This window comes from Mus musculus, chromosome 10 (genome assembly GCF_000001635.26).
Source record: "Mus musculus strain C57BL/6J chromosome 10, GRCm38.p6 C57BL/6J".
Lineage (NCBI taxonomy): Eukaryota > Metazoa > Chordata > Mammalia > Rodentia > Muridae > Mus > Mus musculus.
In genome coordinates, this window is record NC_000076.6 from 77,319,250 (window position 1) to 77,345,712 (window position 26,463).

General features: G+C 46.0%; 1 protein-coding gene across 9 annotated transcripts in view; it reads right to left on the bottom strand.

Moving 5' to 3' along the window:
* Nucleotides 1–26,463, bottom strand: part of Adarb1 (adenosine deaminase, RNA-specific, B1) — a 127,566-nt gene that overhangs the window by 28,523 nt on the left and 72,580 nt on the right. For 3 of the 9 annotated variants that reach the window (NM_130895.3, NM_001024837.2, XM_030244823.1), the window contains exons 3-4: nucleotides 6,617–6,691; nucleotides 2,400–3,334 (exon numbers count right to left, since the gene is read on the bottom strand). In NM_130895.3, coding sequence (NP_570965.2) covers nucleotides 2,400–3,334; nucleotides 6,617–6,644 — 963 coding nt within the window. In that variant the 5' untranslated portion in view covers nucleotides 6,645–6,691. Of the gene's footprint in view, nucleotides 1–2,399; nucleotides 3,382–6,369; nucleotides 6,443–6,616; nucleotides 6,692–20,770; nucleotides 24,727–26,463 lie in introns of those variants that run through there. The other 6 variants (XM_006513064.2, NM_001024838.2, XM_006513063.4 and 3 more) reach the window with 3 other exon arrangements.

The window sequence follows — 26,463 nt, forward strand, 5'->3', positions numbered from 1 at the left end:
GAGGCAGACAGGCAGATGGATCTTTGTGAACTCATGTTCAATCTGGTCTATATTGTGAGTTCCAAGGCAGCCAGAGCTATATAGGGACACCTTGTCTCAAATAAGTAAATGAGTAAACAAACAGACAATAAAATAAAATATCCTACATCCCAACCACTTACCTTCAACAACATGAACAAGGGTGAGGGCCTGCTTTATACTGATGCTTGGCTGTACTACCGTGGCATGCCTGCTAGAGCAGAGTATCACTGCTGGGGTATGGCCAACACTATCTGAGTTAGCCCTACCCCACCCTTGAATCTTCAGGAAGGCAGATCGCTCTCAAGCCACGGATGCTTGGCCCAAGCCCTTTAAGAAATATTTCAGGGAAAAAGCAAGAACTTACATCCTTCCTGGAATATAGGACGTGATCCTTCCACCTCTACCTCTGCCATCTAGCCACTGGGATTGGTCCTGGAAGTCCCCTCAGAGAAGAGCTTACTGGTTTCATCTTCTGTAGTTCATAATTTCTGAGCTACCCTGGGGCTCTAAAAGGGGCCATGTGGGTTGTGCCTCAGTGGAGGTGTGGGGATACCGTTCCCAGAGATCTGACAGAAATTGATGTTTGACATCTCAAGACCCAGAGGTAAGCAGCATAAAGAGGCAGAGAGGTGCCCAACCTACCTCACCACGACTAGATCCTGACAAATGCCACCTGCCTCCTCCCCTGGTCAGGAGCTCAGCCCTTCCATCCAAAGCCACTGAGGTATGGCTCTTGAGTAGCCACTCAAGAAGGCAGGGCTAGCTGGGTGTGGTGGCTTTAATCTCAGCACTGCCTGAGGCAGCAGATCTCTGTAAATTTCAGGTCAGCCTGCTCTACATAGAGAGTTCCAGTACCATCAGGGCTACATAATGACATTACCCTGTCTCAAAACCAACCAACAAAACAAAACAAGACAGAAAGCACTCTGCAGCCACTTGCCTCAGATCATCTGTCCATTATCCCTCTATGGGATTTGTGGCATCTGAAATAGTTAGTTACAGTGATCTGGCAATCATTGTCAACATTAAGGGAAGACAAGTCACATCAGACAGTATGTTGAACTGAGGTCAAAAGATTTTAGCAAATCTACACCTGGAAATCAAGTCACTTGGGATTTAGTACCAGCGACTTGTAAGGAGGGATGTTAACAAGGGACTCACTGGAGACAAGTACTTGCTTGCTTCCAATCAGTAAAACACCAGGTCCACTCCTTTACACTGAGCTGTACTTGACTGCTTTAAGCAAAGCAGAACAAGTCTTTTCAAACCTAGATTTGGATTTAATGCCAGCACTTGGGAGGTAGAGGCAGATGGATCTCTGTGAGTTCAAGGCCAGCCTGGTCTACATAACAAGTTTCAGGCCAGACAGGGTTTATAATGAAACCTTGCCTTAAAAAGAAAACAGTAAATTAAAACCAAGAACTATGGTGATCCCAACTCTAGCTGTAACACAGGCCAGAGAGAAAGGGTCCCTCCTCTGAGACCCTGGAGAATGGTCTTCCTATCCATCACATTTTCTAACTTGGTAATTCATTAGTTCTGGTCAACTGCTTCCACACTAAAGAACATGTTGACAGAAAGGGTCTAAGAAAAGACTAAGAAGCAAATTTGTGAAATCAGGATTCCAAGAACCAAGACACAGCCAATGATCTGGGACCTGGCTTTTCTTCCTTCTTCCTCTTTCAGAGACCCATCCTGACCTACCTTAAATTCCCCTTTCTTTACTGTGAGTTTTCTGTAAGGGGCATAAACTTGAGTGGCTGTCCACATCCACTTGGAGCAGGGAGAAGCCCACAGAGGTGCCACATGGGAAATTTGACATACAGAGATGCCTAGCAACTGACAGGTTCTAAAGTGTTTCTGAAAGAGCTCCTCCCTGCCACACCCCCTGCCCTGCCAGCAGCTCCCTACTTCTCTAGGGGTAGTGCTTTATCACCTGACCTTAACTGGCCAGCAGCCCTTATTCTGGGCATGAGTTCCCTGTGCAATGACGCTCCACTGAACAGAGGACAAAACTCCAGCATTTGGGCCCCCTGCCCTTTCCCAATAAAGGCTTGATGTGGGATGAGGGTCTCTCTGGGGAGGGGGACATAATTCAATGGAAAGGGGATTGTGGCTGTCCTGGTGAGGGCTCTGAGGTATCCCTGCTCTGTGTTATCATGACCCTAGCCAGTATCAGGAGATTAAATCAGATTCTCAGTGACCAAGTGACCCTGGAAACGGAGGCAAAGTTACTCCATAGCTAGACTTACTTGCAACTGCTCCTTTTGAGGGCTCAGTAACATAAAAAGTCAAAAGCAATAGTGAAGACTAAAGGCTGCTTAGAAATGTTATCAAGGGCAGTGGCCACTCATCTGCAAGCACATATTTTTCCTCACCTGTGGCAAATGCAACTGAAGACCCTCACTGAGGACAGGCTGGCGAGATGGTGTTTGGTCCAAGTGCAAATTGAAGACAGTAGCCAAGGCAGACTGTGCAGCCCGGGCCTTGGCAAGCTTCTTGTTTCTTCCTGAGCCCTCAAAGAACTGGCCATCTACCACCACGGACATGACGAAGCTCTTGGCGTGGCTCTCCCCACTCTCAGAGAGGAAGTCATACTTCAGCCCTGGGCGTAGCTCATTCAAGATCATCACGGGATTCTTCCCACTTGGGGGTGGGAATGGTGGTGGGATGGGCAGAGGAGGCTGGGTAAGGCTGGCAGGCACTGGGGAGGCCGATAGGCTGACATCTCCACTTGAGCTGAACGAGTCATCCCCGTTGGAGCCTACGTAGAAGGGTGGCTCTGACTTGTCTGGAGTCTCGAAGCCATTGAAGAGTGTGTCAGGGAAGTCAGCCTGGTCAGACGTGAAGTCTGTGTTCACAGAGAGGGTCCTTCCCATGGCTAGGTGGGCCTCGGAGGCGTTGGGAAACTGGACAAAAGACCTCAGGGCCTTCTCAGCAGCATGGAGTTTTGCCTTTTTCTTTGTAGGGCCAGAGCCCTCAAAAACCTGCCCGTTTACCTCCACAGACATGACAAACAGAGGTGCATGCACGGGTCCTGTCTGGGACAGCAGCATGTACTGTAAGCCAGGTTTGATCTCGTTCAGCTGCATCAGGGCGTTCTTGGGCAGAACAGGCCCTGGTGTTTTCCTTCGCTTCTTCAGGCGGTACTTGGAGTGACCATTGCTGCCCTCCTCCAGGGGCCGCTTCCTGCTGGTGCTACCACCACCCCCGTTGGAGAGCGGAATACCCTCGCCAGGCCCAGGTGTGCTGCTGTCCTTGGGGGGCATGTTGTCCAGATTGCGGTTTTCTTTAATATCAGTGCTGCTGGAACCTGTGGTGCCCAGAAAGAGTAACTTACAACGCCTTCGTTGCAGGATCTTGTAAATGCAAAATTTATAGATTCCTTTATCTCTTTGTAGCTGGGTAAGTGATGTGTGTGTGTGTGCATTTCTCTCCTCGATGCAAACGTGAGGAACTATACATTGACCAAGGATGTAACTGCTCGGGGCTAGAATGCACTTTGAAACTTTTTTTTTTTAATTAATGGACCTATTGCCTCTTCTACTTAGTTTATCAATTTCTTCTATACTAGAAGGTAAGCATTTTAAACTATTTTCTCTGCCATAGACATCCTAAATCCTTCTAGCTTATCATGATGTTACATGTTAAGCTAATCCAAAAGACTCACACTAAGTCTGATGAAGTGGCTTCTGAGTCCACCAGCACACAGGCATTTCCTTCACAAGGCTACTGGTCTTAACAGACATCAGTTTTTAAACTAAAGCACTTCTCAGGAGAGGAGGTGCCATTTAGAGATATGTATTCCCAACTGAGGGTCCAAACATCTGATCAACATGTGGTTATTTGGTTTAGTTTATGAATCGATCATAGAAAACTGCTTACATAATAAAGTATTATATGACTTTATGGAATTTGTTTTTGAAGAATAATGTATCTGTTGAAGATTTTTCATTATATTTTTGCACTATTTGTTTTAGAATCTTTGCTAAATTTTATGCTTAAAAAAAAAAAAAAGTAAGATCAGGACACAGCTGGAGCAGCAGGCAAGCTGTGGTCCCAAATCTCACAACATGCCAGCAAACCTGTCTTCCTAAAAACAGCTCGTAGGCTTCCAGAATAACTTGGTGACCATACCTTTCATATGTACTTTACATGGCAAAATAAAAGATGATTTTGATATTTAAGGGAAATAACTGTCAGGCATGGTAGTAAACCCCTGTTCTTTTACCACTCAGAGGGGCTGAGAGTTAGAGAATTAACTACACTACCAGGGCCATGGCCTTGTTGCAACCTCCCGCCAAGCAAATGACTGTTCTTTCTACATGGGGCAGGTTCGGTTCTTCCTGGTTTCTTAAGCCTTCTGAAAAAAAGAATAATTCCCCTTTATCCTTCAGTTTTACAGTCCTGTGCACTGGGTCTGTGCAGTGTTTGGATTTATCCAAAGTATATCTTAACTGATGGAAATATTCCTAAACAGGGTGGCTTCGGGGGTCTGTTTCTACTATGCAACACACCAGTGGATTTTCTGTGTCAAATAATCTGAAAACACTGCAAATGTTCCACAGTGAGCCCGCGGGCAGGGTTAATGTGATGAACATCTTGGTTGTTGTTGCCAGTCTGGTTCAGCTGACACAGCAAAGACTACCAAGACATAGTCCATGGAAAACCTCGTGTGTGAGGTGGGGAGGGGTCTCTCAGTAGACGCCCCTTCCCAGAAGACTCCTGACACACACACCACTTCTCCCAGCTGACAAAGCTAATGGAATGGGCACTAAATTTTCATTTATAACATCCTCCAGCAAAAGACCGGTAGGTTACTCCTTTCGGTACTCAGGGAACAAAAGGTGAGAGGGTAGAGCAGAGATGGACAGAGGTTAATAACGGGGAGAGCATCACACGCTACATCTGCTCACAGTTCAAGTTTCTCAGTAAACAGAGTTATCAGCATAGAAATGCACATTATCGACGTGGCACTCGGACACGCATTTAGCCAAACATTAGTGATGTCAAACAGCCAAATGCCCTCAGAACTAAGTTAACAGTCAAGATTATGAGAAAAATACACTTTCTGTGAAAGCAGAAATCATTCTCAACTCTTACTTCAGAAATAAAGGTACCGATCATGTGCTATTTAAAAAAAAAAAAAAGCTCCTGGGGAAACAAAAATAAAATACTCCAATTAGAGACAGAGCCCATGGTTAGCTGAAGCAGACGCTCTCTCCGTGTCCCTCATGGCTGCATTCAGAATGGGAAGTGAATCACAGTGCAACTTTAACTGCTTTTAAAACCACAAGAGATGCGCAGAGTTGACATTTTTTAGGTTTGCACTAGACCCCAACATTTATTGTTACAGGAATATTCTCTGGGAGGATACTGCCTTAGTAAATTACCCAAGGCTCAATGGTGATAGCCACAGCTGGAGACAAAACCCACAGTTCCTGCCAGCAGGTAGTTGTACGGACACCTCCACACCCTCCCCAGGGGCTGTACTGGCTTGGCACAGCACCGGCAATACTATTTGAAATGCAGATTTAAAACCTGGCAAAGCTGAGAGTGATGGGTGGATCTGCCAGCAAAATTCCACAGCTTAAAACATCTCAATAGCAGAACTGAGGAGAAGCAACCAGTGAGCTCCGAGCAGTGCCCACATTAGCAGAGGCAAAAGCATGCCAGCTACACTACTGAACATGGCACTGGACTGCTGCCTCATGCCAGCCGGCAGCCATTCTCAGAGTGGATGTCTGCTGCACAGCCTACCCCAGATCCAGCATGGCAGTGGGGCACAGACTGGCCTTACGCAGCGCTGTTAGGTTCTGGGTGTCCAGGAACTGTAGAGCCCCTGCCACTAGGCTGAGTCACGGGAAGCGAGCTGAGCCTGGGTCTCACCATCATCCCACCCTCGGGAAAATGCAGTTTTGCTGTGCAGCTGCAGTTCTTCCTTCAGACAAAGCACCTGAGCTGGAAAAGTGCCTGCTTCCAGACAACTTCCCATTTAGACCCGCTCCTTTCTGGGACTGAGGGTGGGCAGTAGTGACTGGGGACTCCCAGAGAACAATGCCAAGAGAGGAGGTGTCGGCCCCATACCCACAGCCCCATGGAAGACACTGGAGACACTAGCACCAATCACGGCCCAGTCTTCAGAGACAAAGATCATGCGGACTCCCTTCCCTCCGAGGCAGGAGCAGCGACTGTGTCTGAAGGGAGCTTTACGAACTGTTATCCCAGAGACCAGGAATGTGAGTCAATCAAAAAAGGTTTTCTTGAGTTTATCCTGGCACATGTTCAGAGCTTTATTACAAGAACCACAACTTCACATGAGGCCACACAGCAGTATGAGACAGGTACCTAGAGGCATGTTTCTGGAATAAAAATGATGGTCCCATGATGATAATGAGGGATGAAAACTCTAGATAGGTGGCTGTAAGGAAAATATCCACAGTAAATATTGAAGCCTGGTATATAGAAACCCACCACTGCAAACAGCCCACATCTTAGGAAATATCAAACCGCTCTTATCAACAAATTTACAAAAGCACTAAAATTTTAATTGGATGTGAACTATTTGACACTATGTGATAGGCCTAGATCTTACTCATATTCTCTTCATCTTCTATATCCATGGTAAAACACTTTTGAGGGCTTCTTGACTGGCGGAGACCTCTTTTGTCTGAAAGACAGCAAGAAACAATGTTTAGTGTGTGATCCTAGCAAAATGAGGTACAGAGTCTTTCTGTACTGACCACCACATCACTGCAATCAAAACAACAAAAACTGTAAGGAGCCTGCCATCTGAGAAGGAATAAATATTCCCAGTCTCTTTCACCTTCTCTCAGCATGTTCTGGGCCACCAAAGGACCCCTGACATAGCTGTCTGATGTGGAGGGACACTGGAAGTAAGAAAGGGGTCACCACAAAGGAAGCCTAGGGTAGTGTCCAGGAACCTCATGCTCTACACTGGAGAGTAAAGGCCACTAACGGGCCAGGACAAGGGCCATAAGGGCCTGCTGTCAATAGCCATGTCCTAACCACTAAGAGAACATGTGCCATCTAGCCTCTGTCCTAATACAACTATGAATGGGTGACAGAGTGACCTCACACAATAAGACCCCCAAGTGCTTCATCCATACTTCTGCGCATCCCCCCAGCACATCACATGAGAGCAAAATGTGTGTAGTAGCTTAAATCTAATACAATTCAATCTAACACGATTCCGTTGACACACACAACTCCCATTTCATTGACCAATCATTAAAAAACTCAAGGTCTTCATCTTCCAGATTATTTCTGATAAGTTGCAGTTAAGAGAAAAAACATTTGCAAATTTTGAAACAAACACTGCTTCGTCAACAAAATTTGCCCTATCAATATCGATAAAGTGAATTCCTCGTTTTTAGGAAAATGGTGACTATGCTAAGAAGTATATAGATCTCATAAAACACTTGCATAAAATACATACAGATTTGATGACACTTGTTAGTAATTTTATTCTCATTCCCTACCCCACCCCAACCCTCCAGTAAATACAGTGTTAAACACTGATGGAGTTTCTACATAGAATCCTTTATTCAAGGGATTTGAGAGATTGCTCAGTGGTTATAAGCACTGGCTGATCTTCAGAGGACCCAGGTTTGATTTCCATCCACCCACATGGAGGCTCAAAACTGCCTGGAACTCCAGTCCCATGGGGATATGATACCCTCTGTGGCCTCCATGGGTTCTACATGCACACGGTGCATAGACACACATACACACATACACACATACACACATACATACATACATACATACATACATTACATACATACATACATACATACATACATACATACAAGTATATACACACATATGTACATGCTGGCAAAACACCCACACATATAAAAATTAAAAAAAAAACTTAAACGTGAAAGTTTTCCAAGGAGCTATAAAGGCATTATCACTCTGTATTAATTCATTATCTTAAGATATACTTTCAGAGTATCTATTATGTTGAAAGCAGAGCTGGGTACCATAAGAACTCAAAATGAATCAGATAGATTTTGCAATTGAGGACTCTAAATGTTCAGACAGCTGGCTATGCTAAGGAACTTTTGCTAACAGTTATGGGTGTAGAAACAGTAGTTATCTGTTAGAGATACATACAGAAGTATGTATAGATGACATAATAGTATCTGGGCACACACTTTACACAGCTCTGCATTGTACGACGCAGTGTTCTCACTGTGGAACATTTTAGTTTTTATTGTGTGTGTGTGTGTTGTGTGTGTGGTGTCAGAAGATAATTTTACAGAGTTGGCTTTCTCCTTCCACCTTTATGGGAACTCCAGAAATAAACTGAGGTCTTCAGGCTTGTGCAGCAAGCACCTTTATGTACTGAGTCATCTCACCAGCCCAAACCACCATGGAAAGGTTTTGGAGAAAGTGGGGGTTTGGTGAAGTATCAAGTGTGGGAACTCTGTAGGGGGCAGGCACCCTTAGCAACAAAGGGGTAATCTCAGGAAACAGAGATGCAGTTGTTCATTCCGACAAGTTATGGCCAGAGGCTGGGCCATAATACTGCAGAGACAGTAAATAAGTGTAGGTAAGTTAACAGGACAGGGAAAAGACACCTCTGAGAACCCCAGCCCCTGTGGTGAGACAGAAACTTCACAGAAAGCTCTTGTTTGCTCAACGGAGACTTGAGGCAGGCAGAGGATACAGAGGCTTCTTTTTGCAACGATTGGTGGTAACTGCAAGAGATCCATAACTGTTCCAAGTACCAAGAGTAAATAACGACTGCTTAGTCATAGATGAAACATCTCTATTGCTCTCAACACACACACACATACCACATCCACACACACACCACATATACACATCATACCACATCCACACACATACCACATATACACACCATACCACATCCACACACACACACACACACACACACACACACACACACACACACCACAAGCACACATACACAACATACATACCCCCCACTACACACACACACACTCACCACATATACACACACACACCACATACACACATACACACACCACACATATACACACACCACATACATACACATATACACACACCACATACATACACATATACACACACACACACACCACATACACACATACACACATCACACATATACACACACCACATACATACACATATACACACACCACATACATACACATATACACACACACATACACACACAGCAACATACACACACACACCCCACACATACACTATATATACACACATATACACACACCACACACACAACAACATATACACACACCACCTACACACATACACACCATACATACACCCCCCACAGCAACATACACACACCCACACCCACACACCACACACCCATACACCACAATAAAAACTAAACACATACACACTCATATCACATATACACACATACCACACACACACCACACACCCACACTCACACCACATATACACACACATACACACACACAAAGCTCAGGGAACATCACTGACAAGAGGGTAAGAGCTGGAGTCAGGTAGGGAACAGAATAGAAAGCTGGCTTCCAGGCATGGCACAGTTGTTGTATCTTAACCTCACAGTGGCTGTGATCACAAGCTCAAGACAGGACCCATCAACCCCCTGTCATGAAATGGGGAGGGCCTCACGGGGGTCTCCTCCATCTAAACAATTACAGGCAGCTAACTATAGGTGGTGGAGGGAGAGGTGTTTTCTTCAGTGGTGTAGCCATTGGTAAGAAATTCATGTTCTTGTAAACAAATTCATTTCTGTTCCTGTAAACAATCCTAACAAAATTCTTTGGGTCACATACATCAAAAAGGTAGTAGGAGCAGAGCTATCTGGGAGGGGATGGGTATCTGTGGGAGAGGGAGGGGACAAGGAAGGAGTCCAAAAGATGACCAAAATGCAATGTGCAGAAGATGGAGGAAACATACTTCACCTTTTCTTCCTGCTCTGTGATGTACATCAAGAGCCCCAGATTTCGGAATAAGAGAAAGAAAACAACCAGATCAGGAAGCGCATGCTGTGCCCTAGAAGCCAAGGCGGTGCCCAGAAGCTCTGAAATTTCCTTAAGCCTCGTTAACCTGACTCAGGGTGGAAGAAGTTGGAAATCGCCTAAACCAAAGGGCACAGATGAAAACAAAACAAAAATCAGACAAGAAAACAAATCCGGACAAAAGCAGTTCTCTCTGCTGAGAAGGAAAACTCACGGACAATGTCTACACCAGCAGAGCCCAGCCTGATCCCATCCACGACAGGCTCTTAAGAGGAGTCCTGAGCCTGGAGTCCCAGGCAGGGGTGGAATGAGACATGCCCGAGGGGGAGTCACAAGGTTCACTCCCACGAGAAATGAGACAACTGTTACCCACTGGGGAGCAATCTAACACTGCCATTGGAGCCCCTAGAAGGGGCAGTAAGAGGCCTTCTATGATGGCCAGTTTTATGCCAACTTGACAAAAGCTAGAGTCATCCGAGAGGAAAAACCCTCAATTAAGAAAATGCCTCCCTAAGTTCAGGCTTTAAGCAAGCCTGCAGGGCATTTTCTTAATTAGTGATTGATGGGGCAGGGCATCACCCCTGGGCTGGTGGTCTTGGGTTCTACCAGAAAGCTGGCTGAGTAAGCCAAGGGGCAAGCGAGTGAGCAGCACTCCTCCGTGACCTCTGCGTCAGCTCCTGCCTCCAGGGTCCTGTCTTGTCTGAGCTTTGCCCTCACTGCTTTTGATGGCGGACTGCTCGATGGAACAGTGATCAACCCTTCCCTCCCCAAGTTGCTTTTGGTCATGGTGTTATCACAGTAATGGTAATCCTAACTAAGCTGTCTGCTTGGTGGGAAGTAGCAGAGAGGCCTGGCGAGGTGCTGGACTTGCCCCCACTTGCTGTAAGGCACTGTCCTCCTTCCTCTTATATGGACAAGGCCCTGAGTCTCATGATGATCACATGAGCAAATTCTAATTAAAAAAACAAAACACCTATCAGTCAGAGAATCAGGAGGATTCCTACAGTGGGGACAGCCAATCTACGGGGATGACAGGCTTGTGGAGTGGCCATGAGGTGACATTAACACAGACTTCACCCCTGGGATAAGGGGAGGGGAGGAAGGCAAAAGCAGCCCTCTGGGGTAGAGGACATCTAGGGCAGGGTCAGCAAGGGGCAGACAGTGGAGCACAGGACTGAGCAGAGCTCAGAACAGTGAGCCTGGCAGCCTGGGTGGACAATGGTGCAGGAGTGGCCAGCGGGAGGACAGCCTTCCACACAGAGGGGGAGCCAGGAGAGGGGGAGAACCTTGGCACAGTCTCCCCTCCCCAAAATGTGATTTCTAAATGAGTTGGGGACTTAATGCAAAACACAGAACCATGAAACCTTAAGAGGAATTGCTGGGGACCCATGGCTGAACTGTCAGACTCGATAGTCCACAAAGAAAAGCCAGGAAAGGGAAAGCTGATAAACTGGACTTGAGAAATAAACCTGCTCTTGTAGGCCCTGCTTAAAAAGTGAGTATTGGGAGAAAGCAGCTGAAAACCACATAGCCAGCACAGGAGGGGGTGGATATGAAGGTCAACGGTAAAGCACATGATCCAATAAGAAAATGGGTGTGAGTGAAAAAAGAAACCATTGGCCACAAGAGACACACGAGCAGGAATCAAGCACATGAAAATATGCCCACCATGCCAGGCCATGAGGAGAGCATAGCTTAAGAGAACAAGGCACTGCCAGGAACAGAATACAGAGGAGCCAGGAGTCCAAGGACTAAATGGGGCACTGCCATGCAACCTAGCAGCCGCACTGTGGGACTTCTATCATCGAGAAGCAAAGACCTTGGTCATCGTGAGAACCAACGGATTCTCACGATGCACGGGGATCTACACCATCTCAGAGTTGGGCAGAAGGCACGATTAATCTAACTTCACTCTTTATAGGACTGATCAGTTGGTGTGAGTGGGAGCTGGCTTTCTACAGATGTCTCCTACAGTGATGGATCCTGGGTCCTGGCTGAACACGGCCTGGTGAGGTCACCTGGCTTGCACAGTCTGCTTTAGTGTGCTGCTCTCACTGAAATTCCGTAAAGGACATGGAAAATGTCTCACAGTAGAAAATAACTGTGCTGTGCCTGGTGGTGGGTGGGGGACCTGTGTGGCAAGAACCAGAGCTAGAGATCCCTGCAGAGCAGAAGCCAGTGCCTACAAATGCCAACCCTTGTCCCAAAGGTTATAAAACAAAGCAGACTGAGACGCCCAGGGCTTTATAGCATTTCACACGGCTGTTTTTTATGGCCTGAAAAGAAGGTCTTACAGCTTCAACTATGAACAAGAATTAAAACCCCATCAAAAATCCCAACGGAGGAGAATTCCAGGAATGGGCTTTATTTGATAGCAACATTCAAAATAATTGCCTCATTTTTCAAGATGCCTCCGGGGTCAGGGAGGGGAAGGGAGGGGCAAGCTAAAGTTTGGAGGCAGCAGTGCGGAGACCTTTTGACTCTGTCAGCATCAGAAGAGCAGAAACCTGCATTTAATTCATGACTGGAGCCCCAGCTACCATTCTGACTGCTGCTTTAGCATCACCAGTCAAGGTGCTTCTAACGGCAGTGCAAGAAAAAGGCAAGTTAAGAATAACTGTGCAACTCTGAACTAACACAGTAACCTGTGGGGAGCATTCCCAGCGGGACTTGAGAGCCCAGCACCTGAAGGGCCTCAGCTCACAGGACTGAATGCCCAGGAGAAAATGAAAAGCCCAGCATTAGAACACAACACACGGAAGGACAATGCTTGGCAAAGATGGTGCTAAAACCAGAGACACCCAAGTGAGCTTTCCCTTGACACATGGCCTCTCATTTGTGCCGTCCTTACCACCTAACAAACACTACTGTGATTAAATTGGTAATGCTTTGTTTTTAGATTAGGTGCAAGTCAATGATTTTTGTTATGTATCTTTTTAAAAAGATCTATCTATCTATCTATCTATCTATCTATCTATCTATCTATCTATCTATCTATCTATCTATCTATCTATCTATCTATTTAATGTATGTGAGTACAATGTCTTCAGATGCACCAGAAGAGGGCATCTGACCTCATTACAGATGGTTGTAAGCCCCATGTGGTTGCTGGGACTTGAACTCAGGACCTCTGGAAGAGCAGCCAGTGCTCTTAACAGCTGAGCCAGCTTTCCAGCCCTGTTATGAACCTTTTTATAGACCCTTATTTTGCAAAACAAAAGCATAAAAACTTGTATTAACATCTCTATTAACCTCTGAGGCAGGCCTTATCTTCCCATGGTGGTGAGGTGGTGTTAAAGGGAGGCTCCTCTCCCTGTAACAAACAGATAATCTAGGATAAAAGAGAAAAAAAACATGCCTACATGACTTGCTTATATCAAAGATCTACAGAATCTGAATCTTTTCTCCTGGGCTAGTGAAAATGTTATCCCTAAGTATCCGAGAGCAATTACAAGTAGATAAAGATGACTGGCAAACATGAGGGCCAGAGAATACTTCCATCGGTAAAGAACACATGGCCCCATGTTTGGTTCCCCAGCACTTACACAAAAAGCTGGAAGCAGGGCAGGAGAGATGGCTCAGCAGTTAAGAGCACTGAGTGCTCTTCAGAAGGTCCTGAGTTTAAATCCCAGCAATCATATGATGGCTCACAACCATCCATAATGAGATCTGATGCCCTCTTCTGGGATGTCTGAAGACAGCTACAGGGTACTTACATATAATAAATAAATAAATCTTAAAAAAAAAAAAAAAAAGCTGGCCACAGCAGTTCCTAACCTCAGTGCTGGAAGAGTGTGGACAGGCAGAGCTCACTGGCCGGCTGGCCTAAGTAAATGGATGAGTTCCAGGTTCCGTGAGTAACCCTGTCTCAAAAAAATACAGTGGTGCATAATAAAGGAAGATACTCGCCAAGGATCCTGCCTCAGATTCTGAGAAAATCTTCATGTGTTCTTTATGACTAATGTTGGTGTTGTTTTTATATGAACCAAAAACTTTAAACCAGAGTTTTGAAATACTATTTGTGTTGAGTCTTCACATACGCAAGCAGTAAGCTCAACTCGAGGATAGTATTATAGCCACAGCAACAGAACAGAACACCTAAATGACGAATTGATTATTTAAAATGGTTCCTGAAATACAAACTTCTCATACCGCCTAAAGGAAAACAAACTGAAATTCAACAGGTTTAACCAAGCGTGTCAGAAAATGAAAAGCCCTTCGTGGATGGTATTTTGCTTTCGATATCACCTAGCAAAATAACACCACTAAGGTTTTCAAAAATAGTTGACTGTCTAGAAACCCACCCACGTACCCTGATGCTCAGCTAACTCCGCAGAGTTCGTATGTACTGAGGAGGCAGGGCAGGCTGTGTCAGCCAGTAAGAGCTGGACACAGCATCTGAGCAAGTATGTCTTTACAGCACAGTGCAAGTGGAGAAATCACAGCCGGGCTAGCTAGGCAGAGCATTCATCATGCTAAGTGGAATGTCAGTAGGGGTAACCCATGGGGCAGGGAAAAGAGCCAAGGGCAGCAGCAGAGCCGCCACCACTCGCCGTCAGCTCAGGAGGACCTGGTACAGGTTATGGCACCCGGGAAGGGTAGAGACAAACAGTGAAGGTAATAGAAAACATGGGAAGGAGAGAAGCAACACCGTAGGATGCGGATCTCGCTCCCTCCATTAAAAACCAGCTATCATGCAAAACTCACACCCAGGCAGCAGGTGAGTCATTGGTGGGTCACTTACATGTCAATTGCGTGGACAGGCTCAGCTACTAGTGGGCAAAGCCTGACGGGGGCAAGTGCAGAGGAGGACGCTGAGAAAGGATCCTGCAAGGGCTGACCTCTCCAAGGACCGCAAGTAAATGCTCACTTAGGCAGAGACTGTACCAACACAAATGTGTATAAACTTGCGTCACCTTGAGAGTCCCACCTCTCACGCTGAGACCAGAAATACCCGGAAGCACCAGCCCCCAGGCTCACATGTTTCGGTGTGCCCCATGATGGCCCGCCTGAGCCTCTCCTCATAGGTTGTGCTGCTGTCCCAGGCTGGAGGCACTTGAAACCTCTGAGCCACGCTGACCTATTTGCTGTATCGTTTCCTCGGTCAGTACCAGGAATGTGCTGGCGCCTTTGACTTTAGCTGGATACAAACACAGGTTCGCTCCAGGAGGAATGAAAGCCGTTTGGATGAACACTCAACAAGCATCCTCGTTCTGCCTTAAGAAGTGGGCATGCACCATTCTTCCTGCCGCCTTGACCAGTCTCTGATAAACCACATCGCCTGACATCCCGGTTTTACCTTTCTCTAAGCACCTCCCATCAATGGCTTCTGGTTCTTTTTCACTGAGTTAATACCAGGTTCCCTTAGAAGTCTAGAAGTGATTTCTCCAAGTGGGGACCTGCAATGCTTTCTCCCAAATTACTGCAGGGCTCCTGCTTCCTCTCTGAAGAAACCCAGATCAAGCACCTACTCAGAGAGACATCCATCATTATCCCATCCAGGCACTGCTCCTGTCCCACACACAGTGGGTCTATTGTCTGTCTCCCTCCTTGCCCGGGTGAAGTCCACATGGGTGAAGCAGGGTTAGTCTCTGTAACTGTCTTCTAGTACCTGCCCATGCTTGTCAGCCCAGTGAAGATGGGCTGAGTGAGGGCTGCGCTCTGCCCTTCTCAGCTCTATTGCTTTATTCAACTCCTTGCAATGTGCGTGCTAGATACAGAGGTGCCTCTCCAGCCTGCATAGCCACAGTCATGATCCCCAGCTCCCCCATTGTCATGTGACTGCTACAGTTGTTTCCTCAAGGTAACCCACTGAGTGCCAGGAGGACCAAGGAACTCCTGGGGTGCTGAGCTATGTTTTAGATGGTGTCTGCTGTTTCTACATGCTCGTCATTAAAATAGCCACACACTATTCTTCACCAAAAGATAAAACACTGGTTTCATCAATTATTTCCATTTTGAAATATTTACTGAAATGTGCTAGCTAGAAGAAATTTGTCCAAAGGCTGACTGGCTGCGCTAACTAAGTAAACACTCCCCCACTGTGCCTGGACACACTTAGCTGGGGCTGCGAGGCTAGCGTGGCTGAGCACCAGCTCAGTTTATCGAGAATGTCAGGTAGCAGCAAGGTCAATAGCGCCATATAGAAAGGGCAAGTATGGAGTAACCATAGTGAGGACCAGAGTCTCAGTGCCCCACCAGCCCCGCTTTATTCAGCATGCCGTCTGTACCCATGGCTTCCCTCCCTAGGAAGTGCCATACACGCTTATTGTCAAGATGGAACTGCAGGTATTAATGGCCTCAAAAGCCCAGAGCCAGCATCTCCTCTGGGTGTCCCAGATCCTCGAGCATAGCAGCCCTCTCATCTGCAGCACCTGCCCTGCCAGCAGCCGACAAACCCCATGAAGAGCTCAGAGCTTTTGGTCTCTGCCTGCAGTATACACCCCGGTACTTCTCAGGGTACACAGAGGTGGGTATGTAATCAGGGTGCCCCATTCCTGATCACATTTGTGCTCACTGGACCGAGTGCCTTGCCTTGAGAGACCACATCAGCCACATTAGCTTCCCTTGTGCCAAGTCTATACTTGTCAGTGTATGGCTGCAAACTGAGGTCCTGAACCTGGAAAGGCTTATCAGTGGAAAGGATCAAAGGGAAAGGCAGAGTTTGACACAGTCAAGACTAAACAGTATGCTGCTGGTACTTTCCCTTTATCTTTGCTGAAGGACGTGAATTCTCTGCTGTTGGGGCCCCTCTCTAGCAATAAGAGCCGGGGTATACAGGGTGGTGGCTGGTAGGGGCGCTGGAGTCTGCAGGCCCTCTGACCTGGCTTGGGCAGTAGCATGCCTTCCTTATGGAGAGAATGTACATAGGGTGGGGGTAGGGGGGTGGGGTTGTTGCAGGCCACACTGAGTGGGTCCTTGTGATTTAGTGCCCATATGGCCTGCATACAGTGAGTGCTCCTGTCGATTTAAATATATTTTAGCGAGAAGCCAGGCCAGCACAGAGCCTTCAGTCATGCTTCTTCACACCCGAGGCCTGTGACTATTCTTGGTGGGTTAGGAAACTGATGGTGATAGAACCCTGGACAGCGCTGACCACAGCCAGCAGACACAGGCTGGCTGTACCTTCCACATGACCTGAAGATCCCTGAGCTCTGGCTATCTATCTCAGGAAAATTAAAACAATCCCTAAACAAATACATTCATGCCACAGCTTGAATAACTTGTTTTCAGTTATCTTCCAGATACACATGTAAATGGAGCTTAAATTTAAGAACGTAATGACCCAGAATGAGGTAATAAGCCCAAGTTCCACCTATGAAGTAGTTGGAAAAAACCAAATCCAGATCATTCTCTTCACGGAAGAACATTTACCATAACCAAATGATGAAACAGAATATAAAATACTTTGTATGTAATTTAAAACCTCGTAATAAGCTAAAGCCATATTCAGAAAAAAATTAACAAGTATGAATATTAGACACATAAAAATCTATAATATTCTGCTTATATTTAATTAGCCCTCCTTCCCATGGGACAACTAAAGAGAGCAAAGCCACTGAAAATGTTTCTAAAACTGTATTTTTAATACCAGCATTTACACTGGGAGTTGGCATCACTGAGATTTATTCTGGATCCAATTTCTGTAACATTTCGAGTGTGACTCAGTATTTCAGCTACTAACCTGGAATGTGCTGCTACCATGGATGCTCCCTCTCTGAGAGGAGCTCCTGACCTGCCATCCAGGTCCTCACTTGTGCCGTGAAGCCGTCAGCACAAATGTAATGAGACATACACTGTATCAGTCACAGCACGTTCTAGAAAATCTGAGCTATCTATCCACAAGTGCGGCTCTTCCGTGTGTGTGTGTGTGTGTGTGTGTGTGTGTGTGTGTGTGTGGTCAGTGACAACTTTCTACGCTTGAGGATCACTCATAGCTGACATCACAGATTAAGTGTCTTCCACTCTCTCAGAGTCTAAGGAATTGTCCTACCTGCATAAACAACATAGCAGCCACACATTACAGAAGCCACCTCCCTGGTCATATGGGATGAGATTTCATATGGTCCATTCTAGAGCAAACCATGAGCCTGACAGTCAAGAGCACCATTCTTACTGCTGAAATCCTGTGTCTACCCCTGTGCTGTGAATGTCCAAATCTCTGATGCCAATAGAAGTTCCTTGTGGGCACTTGTTAGGTAGCGGGGCAGATATACAGATGGTTAGTGCCACTCTATCTATCCTATATCCTAACCCTTATTCTTCATCTCTCAAAAAGATCCCCTCTGTCCAGACTCGAGCTGAGACTAAGGGGAAGACTTCACGATAGCAGCTCGGGATCACACTGAGCAGAGAAGGTTGCTCTGAGTCTCAGGGTTACTTTCCATCAGTACTCAGAGTTTGAGCCTCTGCTGAGCTAGAGCCTTATCTACAACGTGCCCAACCCCACTCATTTATTGACCCTGGAAACCAGGCAGAGGAGGCTGGCCTCAGATCAAAGCTCCTGACAACGGCCTTTTAATATGAGCAGAAGAACTGGGAACAGTCTAAAGATGCTCTCACATTTGGGACAAACAAAAGACTCAGAAAAAGGGACAGGACACAGACATGGGACCTTATACATACAATGTGATGGTGATCATGGGGAATACAGCAAAGGAGTATCTCTGAATTTCAGCTCACCCCACCTGTCACCTGCACGGTGGCTGGCAACTGACCCCTGATCAGACTCTAATGTGCCTCACAGTCTGACCATGCTAAAGGCCTCTCTCAGGCCTTGACCAGAAGCATTTGCCTGGTCAGCACCAGGACTAAACAGCCTTCCTTCCCATAGGACTTTCTGCTGTGTTGGTGGCTCCTCCCGAGCTGCACACGAGCCAATCAATGTTCGTCCTGGGGGGGGGGGGGAGCAGAGCAGCCACACAGGAAATGAAGGAGTGAGGGAGAAAAATCATTGAAAATGTATTGTTGTCACAGTTCAACAGGCAGCTTGTCACTACAGTTTCACTACAGAACTAAAATTTTAAAAGCATGCATTTCCCCAGTCTTAGACAAAACACAATTCATGACACATGATCTTAAAGTATTTCAAAAGCACACACTTCCAATCTTAAATAACTTTGGTGTAACTACATGTCCAGTCTTCACAGCCTCTACTGTTTTGAAGGCATTTCTATTAGCTTCAGAGACATATTATAAACCACCAAGAGCAGGTACCACTACACAAGGTCACACTGCTCAGTAACTGACAATAAGCTTATTTAGAAGTCCGGCCAGGAACAAGGTCCCATCTTATAGAGGCCTAGCTGCAACGGTGTGATACTCTATACTTTAGGATGCTGGTCCAAAGAAGGCAGGCTTGCAACAGAGCTTTTCCTGCAGTGGACACAGTTCCAGTGTACTCGAGGAAGCTCCCCTGAGCTGGGACTGCAGGGAGTCCAAAGCCATGTGCCCAGCATTAGGTTTGGATGCCCCATCACTCTCCCAGCTAAGTGGCTTGTGCCGAGGGTCTGCAGAACAAGTGGCATTTCTAAACTGGGCTAATGGATCAGCACTCCCTGTAGTTTTACTTCTGTGCTCTTGACTGGCATTGAAGATATGAAGTCCAGCAGGACTGGACTCTTCTAAGATACTCTTCTAAGAGCAAGTGGGTATTAAATTGGCTTTTTTGAGCTTCTCTTTGTTCTATCTATACAGTAGTAAAAACAGCACATGCACTTTGCCCACAAGGATGTAGGGACCGTGATGTCCTTCTAATGTACCCCTGACATTCTGTTAAGCACTCCAGTTTTACCCTGAACAAACTACAAAGACTGCTGGCTCTAAAATCAATTTCTTCTTCATCCTTAAAAAACAAAACAAAACTATAGCTCATTTTATTTCCTGAGGCATTACCATTGCTGGCTACAGAGCTCATGTCCTAATCCTATGGGGCGGTAGCACTGAGGCAGTGTCTAGGAAGGTGGAGGCAGGGCAGTGAGCTGCTCAGCATAGCTACTGTTCCCAGCTAGCAGCAGTTGCTCACTGGGATACTTTTAAAATATTACCAGTTATATGGAGACAGTAACTGTTGGTAGCTTATATGCACTATTTTCCCTCTACAAGCTAACGGTTTGCAGTTTTTATAGTAGTGGATACTGTTTGTGCCCTTGAAGGCACATGATGCTTTTACTACTATAAAAACTTTTGAATCTTGTTTAAAAACAAACAAAAAACCATATGGATTTTAAAGTCTTAAAACACAGAGTGGAATTAAGTACTGAAATAAGCCGGGTACTGACTGTGAAGGACTTATCCCTGCTTCTGCAGAGGGAAAGTATTTCCACGGTAACAGCTATGGTCTTGCCCTCTCAGTATACTAAACAAATTTAGGACAAAAGAGGCATGGCTGAAGAACGAACAGCGGCAAGAGCGATCCTTACGAATCACCTCTCTAAACAGAGAAGCCTTGTAATGCTCACGCTTCAAACTTCCACAGCTTCACAAACACCCCTCCAAAAGCACCCTGTAGACAGAAGCTAAAAGGACCTCCGCTCACACTTACAAACGCATCTTCAAAGCTTCCTTTGTCGGCGTGCCCTATCAAATTCCATAAAGTATCAGCAAGAGAGAGGCATTCAAATCAACAGTGAAACAGAGAAGTGGCCGGCCAGCAAGGCTGAGCCGCAGGCAGCCCACCCCAGAAGACACTGTGGTGTGGCTCGCAAACTCCACCTACGTGCCCGAGTAATTACCTTTCCTTTCAGAGCGCTTCTTGCGCCTCCTTTTATACCGACGCCCCACGAAGCTGAAGAAGGCACCCACGGTCAAAGTTCCCAAGCCTAGAGATGCCATGTGGACCGATGAGTGGCTGACAGCCCCTGCTAGTCCCAAGCTCATTCCGCGTCCCTTGGTCACTCAGCAATAACACGGAGGATTATTTCAATGTGCAAAGCCGAGGCTGAGGCGACAGCCACCCCTGCCGGCAGGATTCAAGGGACTGACTGCTCCTCCATCTCAGGCTCATTCATCAAGCCTCAGAATTAGGCAGAATTGGGTTGAATGGGACCCAAACACACAATGATTTCCTCCCAGAAAGTGACATGTGATAGTTAACCCTCAAAGCACAGGGTGGGGAAAGAGAGAAGCGCAGCGCCTGCAAACCTTTCTAGGAAAACAGTCTCCTATGACAAAAATCAAAGTCCCCTCTCAACAAAAACTCCTACATTGGGAATAGAAGCACTAGTGAAAGAGTAGTTTGTGGAATAAGAGCTGGAGGAAAAAACAAAAAACAAAAATGTAGTAGAACTGTCAGGAGAGCTAACAACATGGAGGATGTCAGTAGAGAAAACACCACGCGTGTCTGTTCGCTCCTGGTACTATGCATGGTACAAAAGAAGCCTTCACCCACAGTGCTCAGCATCCGTTCACAACTGGTCACTCTCAAGGTCCATGAGTTAGTGTAACGCTGGCAGCCACATGGGAACCGTCTGAATTTGAATGTGCGTGACATGCTCCACGCAAGCCATACCTTCTACTCCACACTGGCAACTAGGTGAACATTGGATAACAAGAGTCACCAGCAGCTTTTACCTTTGCAGAACTGTTAATATGACCTAACAAACATAAACTATTTAAGTAATTCTGACACGTTGACAGTTAATTTTTATAACCTTTGACAATTAAAAAAATTTTTTTAAATGTGGAAAAATCTTACTTTGCTTAAACATACAGCACTCTGGAGAAATATGTATAAATTTTGTATACCTTCAATTACCTATTTTATTTTTTAATCCTTTAGATCAAAACCCTGCATACTTCTGTAAAGGGTCAGACAGGCAGTAAGGCTATGTGTCTCTGCTGCACTTTTCTGTCTTGTTTTTATCTTTAAAAACTCTCTTAAAATAGATAAAAATATGCTATGGCCTAGCTGCCAACGCTCCTTTAGGTACTGCTACCAACGAAAACATCACATCTTGATCCACTATTCGTTCCAACATGAGTAAGCTTTCCACAGAATGCCCAGACATGTGGCTGCAACTGATTCAGGCGTCTTTTCTAGTTTGCCAACTTTCAGTCATAAAAGCCCATCTTTCCACATGGTCTTTCCATTTTTGAATGCACACTTGTCAGTGAGCAGAACCACTGTGTCTGTAGTACTTTGGTTCAAGTACTTTAAAACTCTAAGCAGGGTTTGTTGACCTCAGGTCCTCTTATCTCAAGCCTCCACCCTGCTACAACAGGTCCACGCTATGGAGGGGTGCTGCAGACAGCAGACCATGGAGGCAGCAGCTGTCCTGGAGACGTCCCCTGCTGCTGGAGAATGACAATGGCTCATGTACACATGTGGTGAAGTCTCAGCTTATGCATGATGCAAGCTCTGAACATACCAGGCAGGAGTGCCCCCCTCGGAAGACACTTCCAAGACGGGGGGACACTGAAAGTATCTGTTAAGAAACCCAGGAACCAAGAGCCCTTTGGAAAGATGAGGCTGAACCTGTGGCAGCCTGTTGTATGAGCTAGTATCTTGGGTGGCAAGCAGGGCATGATTTGAAAAGGCTCTTTTCAGCTGAAGCAATGTTTAGAACTTATCCTGAAAGCCATGCAGAATCCACTTTTATAGCCTACAGTAGAACAGCAGGCAGGTGGGATGTGAAGAGACAGGGCTGGTGGCCATCATAGCTGTAAAGTCAGGCAGAGGAATGGTGGAAGACTGGAAGAGAAGACAGGATGCAGGCTCTTGGGCCAGGCCTGAGGTGGGCAGCAGGATGAGGAAAGCATATATCCCCAGGGAAGGTCAGACACCAGAGGACCCAGAGCTCCACTTCTGAGAGGGAGCTGTTGTAATCAGCTGATGCAGGCAGAAGCCAGCCCTGTTCCTACTCCCTGGATTGCTAGGAACCAGAACAACAGGGCTTAGCACGGCTCTCCTAAGCCCAGGTAGGAAGATGGTGGCCACCTTGTCACACTTCCCTCTCCTGATTAGGTCCTGCACATACCACCTTAGCACCTTTCAGTGTTACCAAAAGGAGAACCCAGCCTGGAACCCACTCACCTGGTCTCTGGCTTTAGCATGGCCTCTTCCCACCCATGAAGCTCCCATCTTCCGGGACTCTACCCCATCATTCTAGGGCTACTGTATCTTCTGAGAATTGAGCCAACATACCAGCCCCCCATATTAGAATCTATGGATGCTCAGACCCCTGCATTAAGTGGCACAGTTATCTGGATGACCTGTGCACACCTCTTCCTGCAGACTTTAAATCACAAGTACTCTTCATACCCAGTAGAACACAAGTGTTGTATGAATACTATACTATATGCATACATTTCTCAACATTATAGCATTTAGAAGTGACAAGGAAAAGCCCGTACATGCTTAGCCCAGATATGATTTCCCCCCAAATTTTCAATCCATGACTGGAAGTAGATGCTCCACAGATCCGGATGAGGGTTAGAGTAGGCAAGAGCAGTCAGAGGCCAGCCCAATACATACAAGCAATTATTCAGCCGTAATGCCTTTTACACTGTTATGCTCCCTGAGGCTGTGGGGGGCCTTGGGCACTTGGGAACAGAGGACAGTCCTTGGGGTACAAACAGTACCCCTAAGGACAGACTGGGGAAGCACCTTTAAGGTTTTCTTGTGTCTGGGAAGCAACAGAACCCTTTCACAGAAATAGTTTTGGTAGCAACACTGGCATGTCTCCAGTGTTAGTTTGAGAGGGTTGTGTGTCAAGCTGCCACCTCACTAGGCCTCCTGCCAGGCAGTCAGCATGGGTGGGAGGGACTGCCAAGAAGACAGTTAACAGAGCCTCCTAGAGGAAGCATAAAGGGGTTGGGTGACAGTCTCATAGGCCTGAACACCAGCGACAGGGTGATCTTGACCTCTCCCACAGCTCTAATGAGCCTGTGGAAGGAAGGCTGTGGAGACTGCCCGTCACTGTTCAGGGGTGCCTGAGCTGCGCTGGGGGATTCCTTTTCTGCTGTGTCTGTGTTTTGACTGTGTCCCCAGGATGTTGGCCTTGGGAGCAGATGACTTGTTTTGAATAATATCTGGTCACGACATCTCCAACCTAGGTGTCAGGTTTTATTGTTTGTTGTCACAGGTCACTGTGGACAAAAATCCAGGCTGTGATCATGTGCCCATGCTTGGCTATCCACTGACTCCAACACTGTGGTATCCCACTGTGAAGATCAGGTGTACGAGGTATGGCTGCCATCATGGAGTCAAAGGCAAATACAGGAATGAGCACCAAACCACAGAGAAGACAATTGTTTAAAAGGAAAGTGAGTGACTCTCGGTCAGTGTAAAAAGAAACTGGGAAGGCTCCTTGGTCCCCTCAGTTTCATGGAGCCACTTAGGCCACATGTTACACCGTACTTAGGCCACAGTGAGTGAACTGGTGCAGCGTGCACTTGTCTTCTCAGGTTGACGGTCCCTCTCCCTGGCCCATGGTCGGTGTACCTTTGTCTTCTACAGAGTCTGCGTGGCTTTTGACTCCAGCGGTTTAATAAGACACAGGGCATGAGAGCTATGGGAAACTCGGGTACATGGCCAGGAAGTGCAGGTGTCACCACTGTGATTTATATTGAGGCAAGCCCAGTCTACAGAGCAGAATATACGCCCCAACTCTGCGTGTTCCACTTTCTTCGTTTCTTGCCTTCCAATTTCTTCTGTTAGTTAAGAGAAATATCAGGGGGCTGGTGAGATGGCTCAGTGGGTAAGAGCACCCGACTGCTCTTCCGAAGGTCAAGTTCAAATCCCAGCAAAAAAGGAGTTCAAATCCCAGCAACCACATGGTGGCTCACAACCATCCGTAACAAAATCTGACTCCCTCTTCTGGAGTGTCTGAAGACAGCAACAGTGTACTTACATATAATAAATAAATTAATTATTAAAAAAAAAAAAAAAAAAAAAAAAAAAAAGAGAAATATCAAAACAGAAGCCCGATCCATGAAAATTGAAAAACTGCTGCAGAATGCAGTTATCTGGTAAGCCAGAAGTAGCTTCCCTGATAATCGGTGGGTTAATTTTAAAAGTACTTCAAACCAGGTGTGCTAGCGCAGGCCTTTAATCCCAGTGCTAAGGAGGCAGAGGCAGGCAGATCTCCTAGTTTGAGGCCAACCTAGTCTGCAGAGAGAGTGAGTTCCAGGACAGCTAGGGCTATTGAGAAGCCCTGTTTTGAAAAACAAACAAAATGAATAAATAATCTACATCTTAAATAAAAAAAAAACCCTACTTCAAAGTGTTTCCCAACTGTAAGAGTGATTCCTTCCATGGGTGCCTTGCTCCCAATTCTAAGAAGAGGCAAAGTATCCACACCTTGGTCTTCTTTCTTCCCGAGCTTCATGTATTTCACAAATTGTATCTTATATCTTGGATATTCTACGTTTCTGGGCTAATATCCACTTATCAGTTAGTACATATCATGTGAGTTCTTTTGTGATTGAGTTACCTCACTCAGGATGATGCCCTCCAGGTCCATCCATTTGCCTAGGAATTTCATAAATTCATTCTTTTTAATAGCTGAGTAGTACTCCATTGTGTAAATGTACCACATTTTCTGTATCCATTCCTCTGTTGAAGGGCATCTGGGTTCTTTTCAGCTTCTGGCTATTATAAATAAGGCTGCTATGAACATAGTGGAGCATGTGTCCTTCTTACCGGTTGGAACATTTTCTGGATATATGCCCAGGAGAGGTATTGTGGGATCCTCCAGTAGTACTATGTCCACTTTTTTGAGGAACCGCCAGACTGATTTCCAGAGTGGTTGTACAAGCCTGCAATCCCACCAACAATGGAGGAGTGTTCCTCTTTCTCCACATCCTTGCCAGCATCTGCTGTCACCTGAATTTTTGATCTTAGCCATTCTGACTGGTGTGAGGTGGAATCTTAGGGTTGTTTGTATTTGCATTTCCCTGATGATTAAGGATACTGAACATTTTTTCAGGTGCTTCTCAGCTATTCGGTATTCCTCAGGTGAGAATTCTTTGTTTAGCTCTGAGCCCCATTTTTTAATGGGGTTATTTGATTTTCTGGAGTTCTTTATATATATTGGATATTAGTCCCCTATCTGATTTAGGATAGGTAAAGATCCTTTCCCAATCTGTTGGTGGTCTTTTTGTCTTATTGACAGTGTCTTTTGCCTTACAGAAGCTTTGCAATTTTATGAGGTCCCATTTGTCAATTCTTGATCTTACAGCACAAGCCATTGCTGTTCTATTCAGGAATTTTTCCCCTGTGCCCATATCTTCGAGGCTTTTCCCCACTTTCTCCTCTATATGTTTCAGTGTCTCTGGTTTTATGTGGAGTTCCTTTATCCACTTAGATTTGACCTTAGTACAAGGAGATAGGAATGGATTAATTCGCATTCTTCTGCATGATAACCGCCAGTTGTGCCAGCACCATTTGTTGAAAATGCTGTCTTTCTTCCACTGGATGATTTTA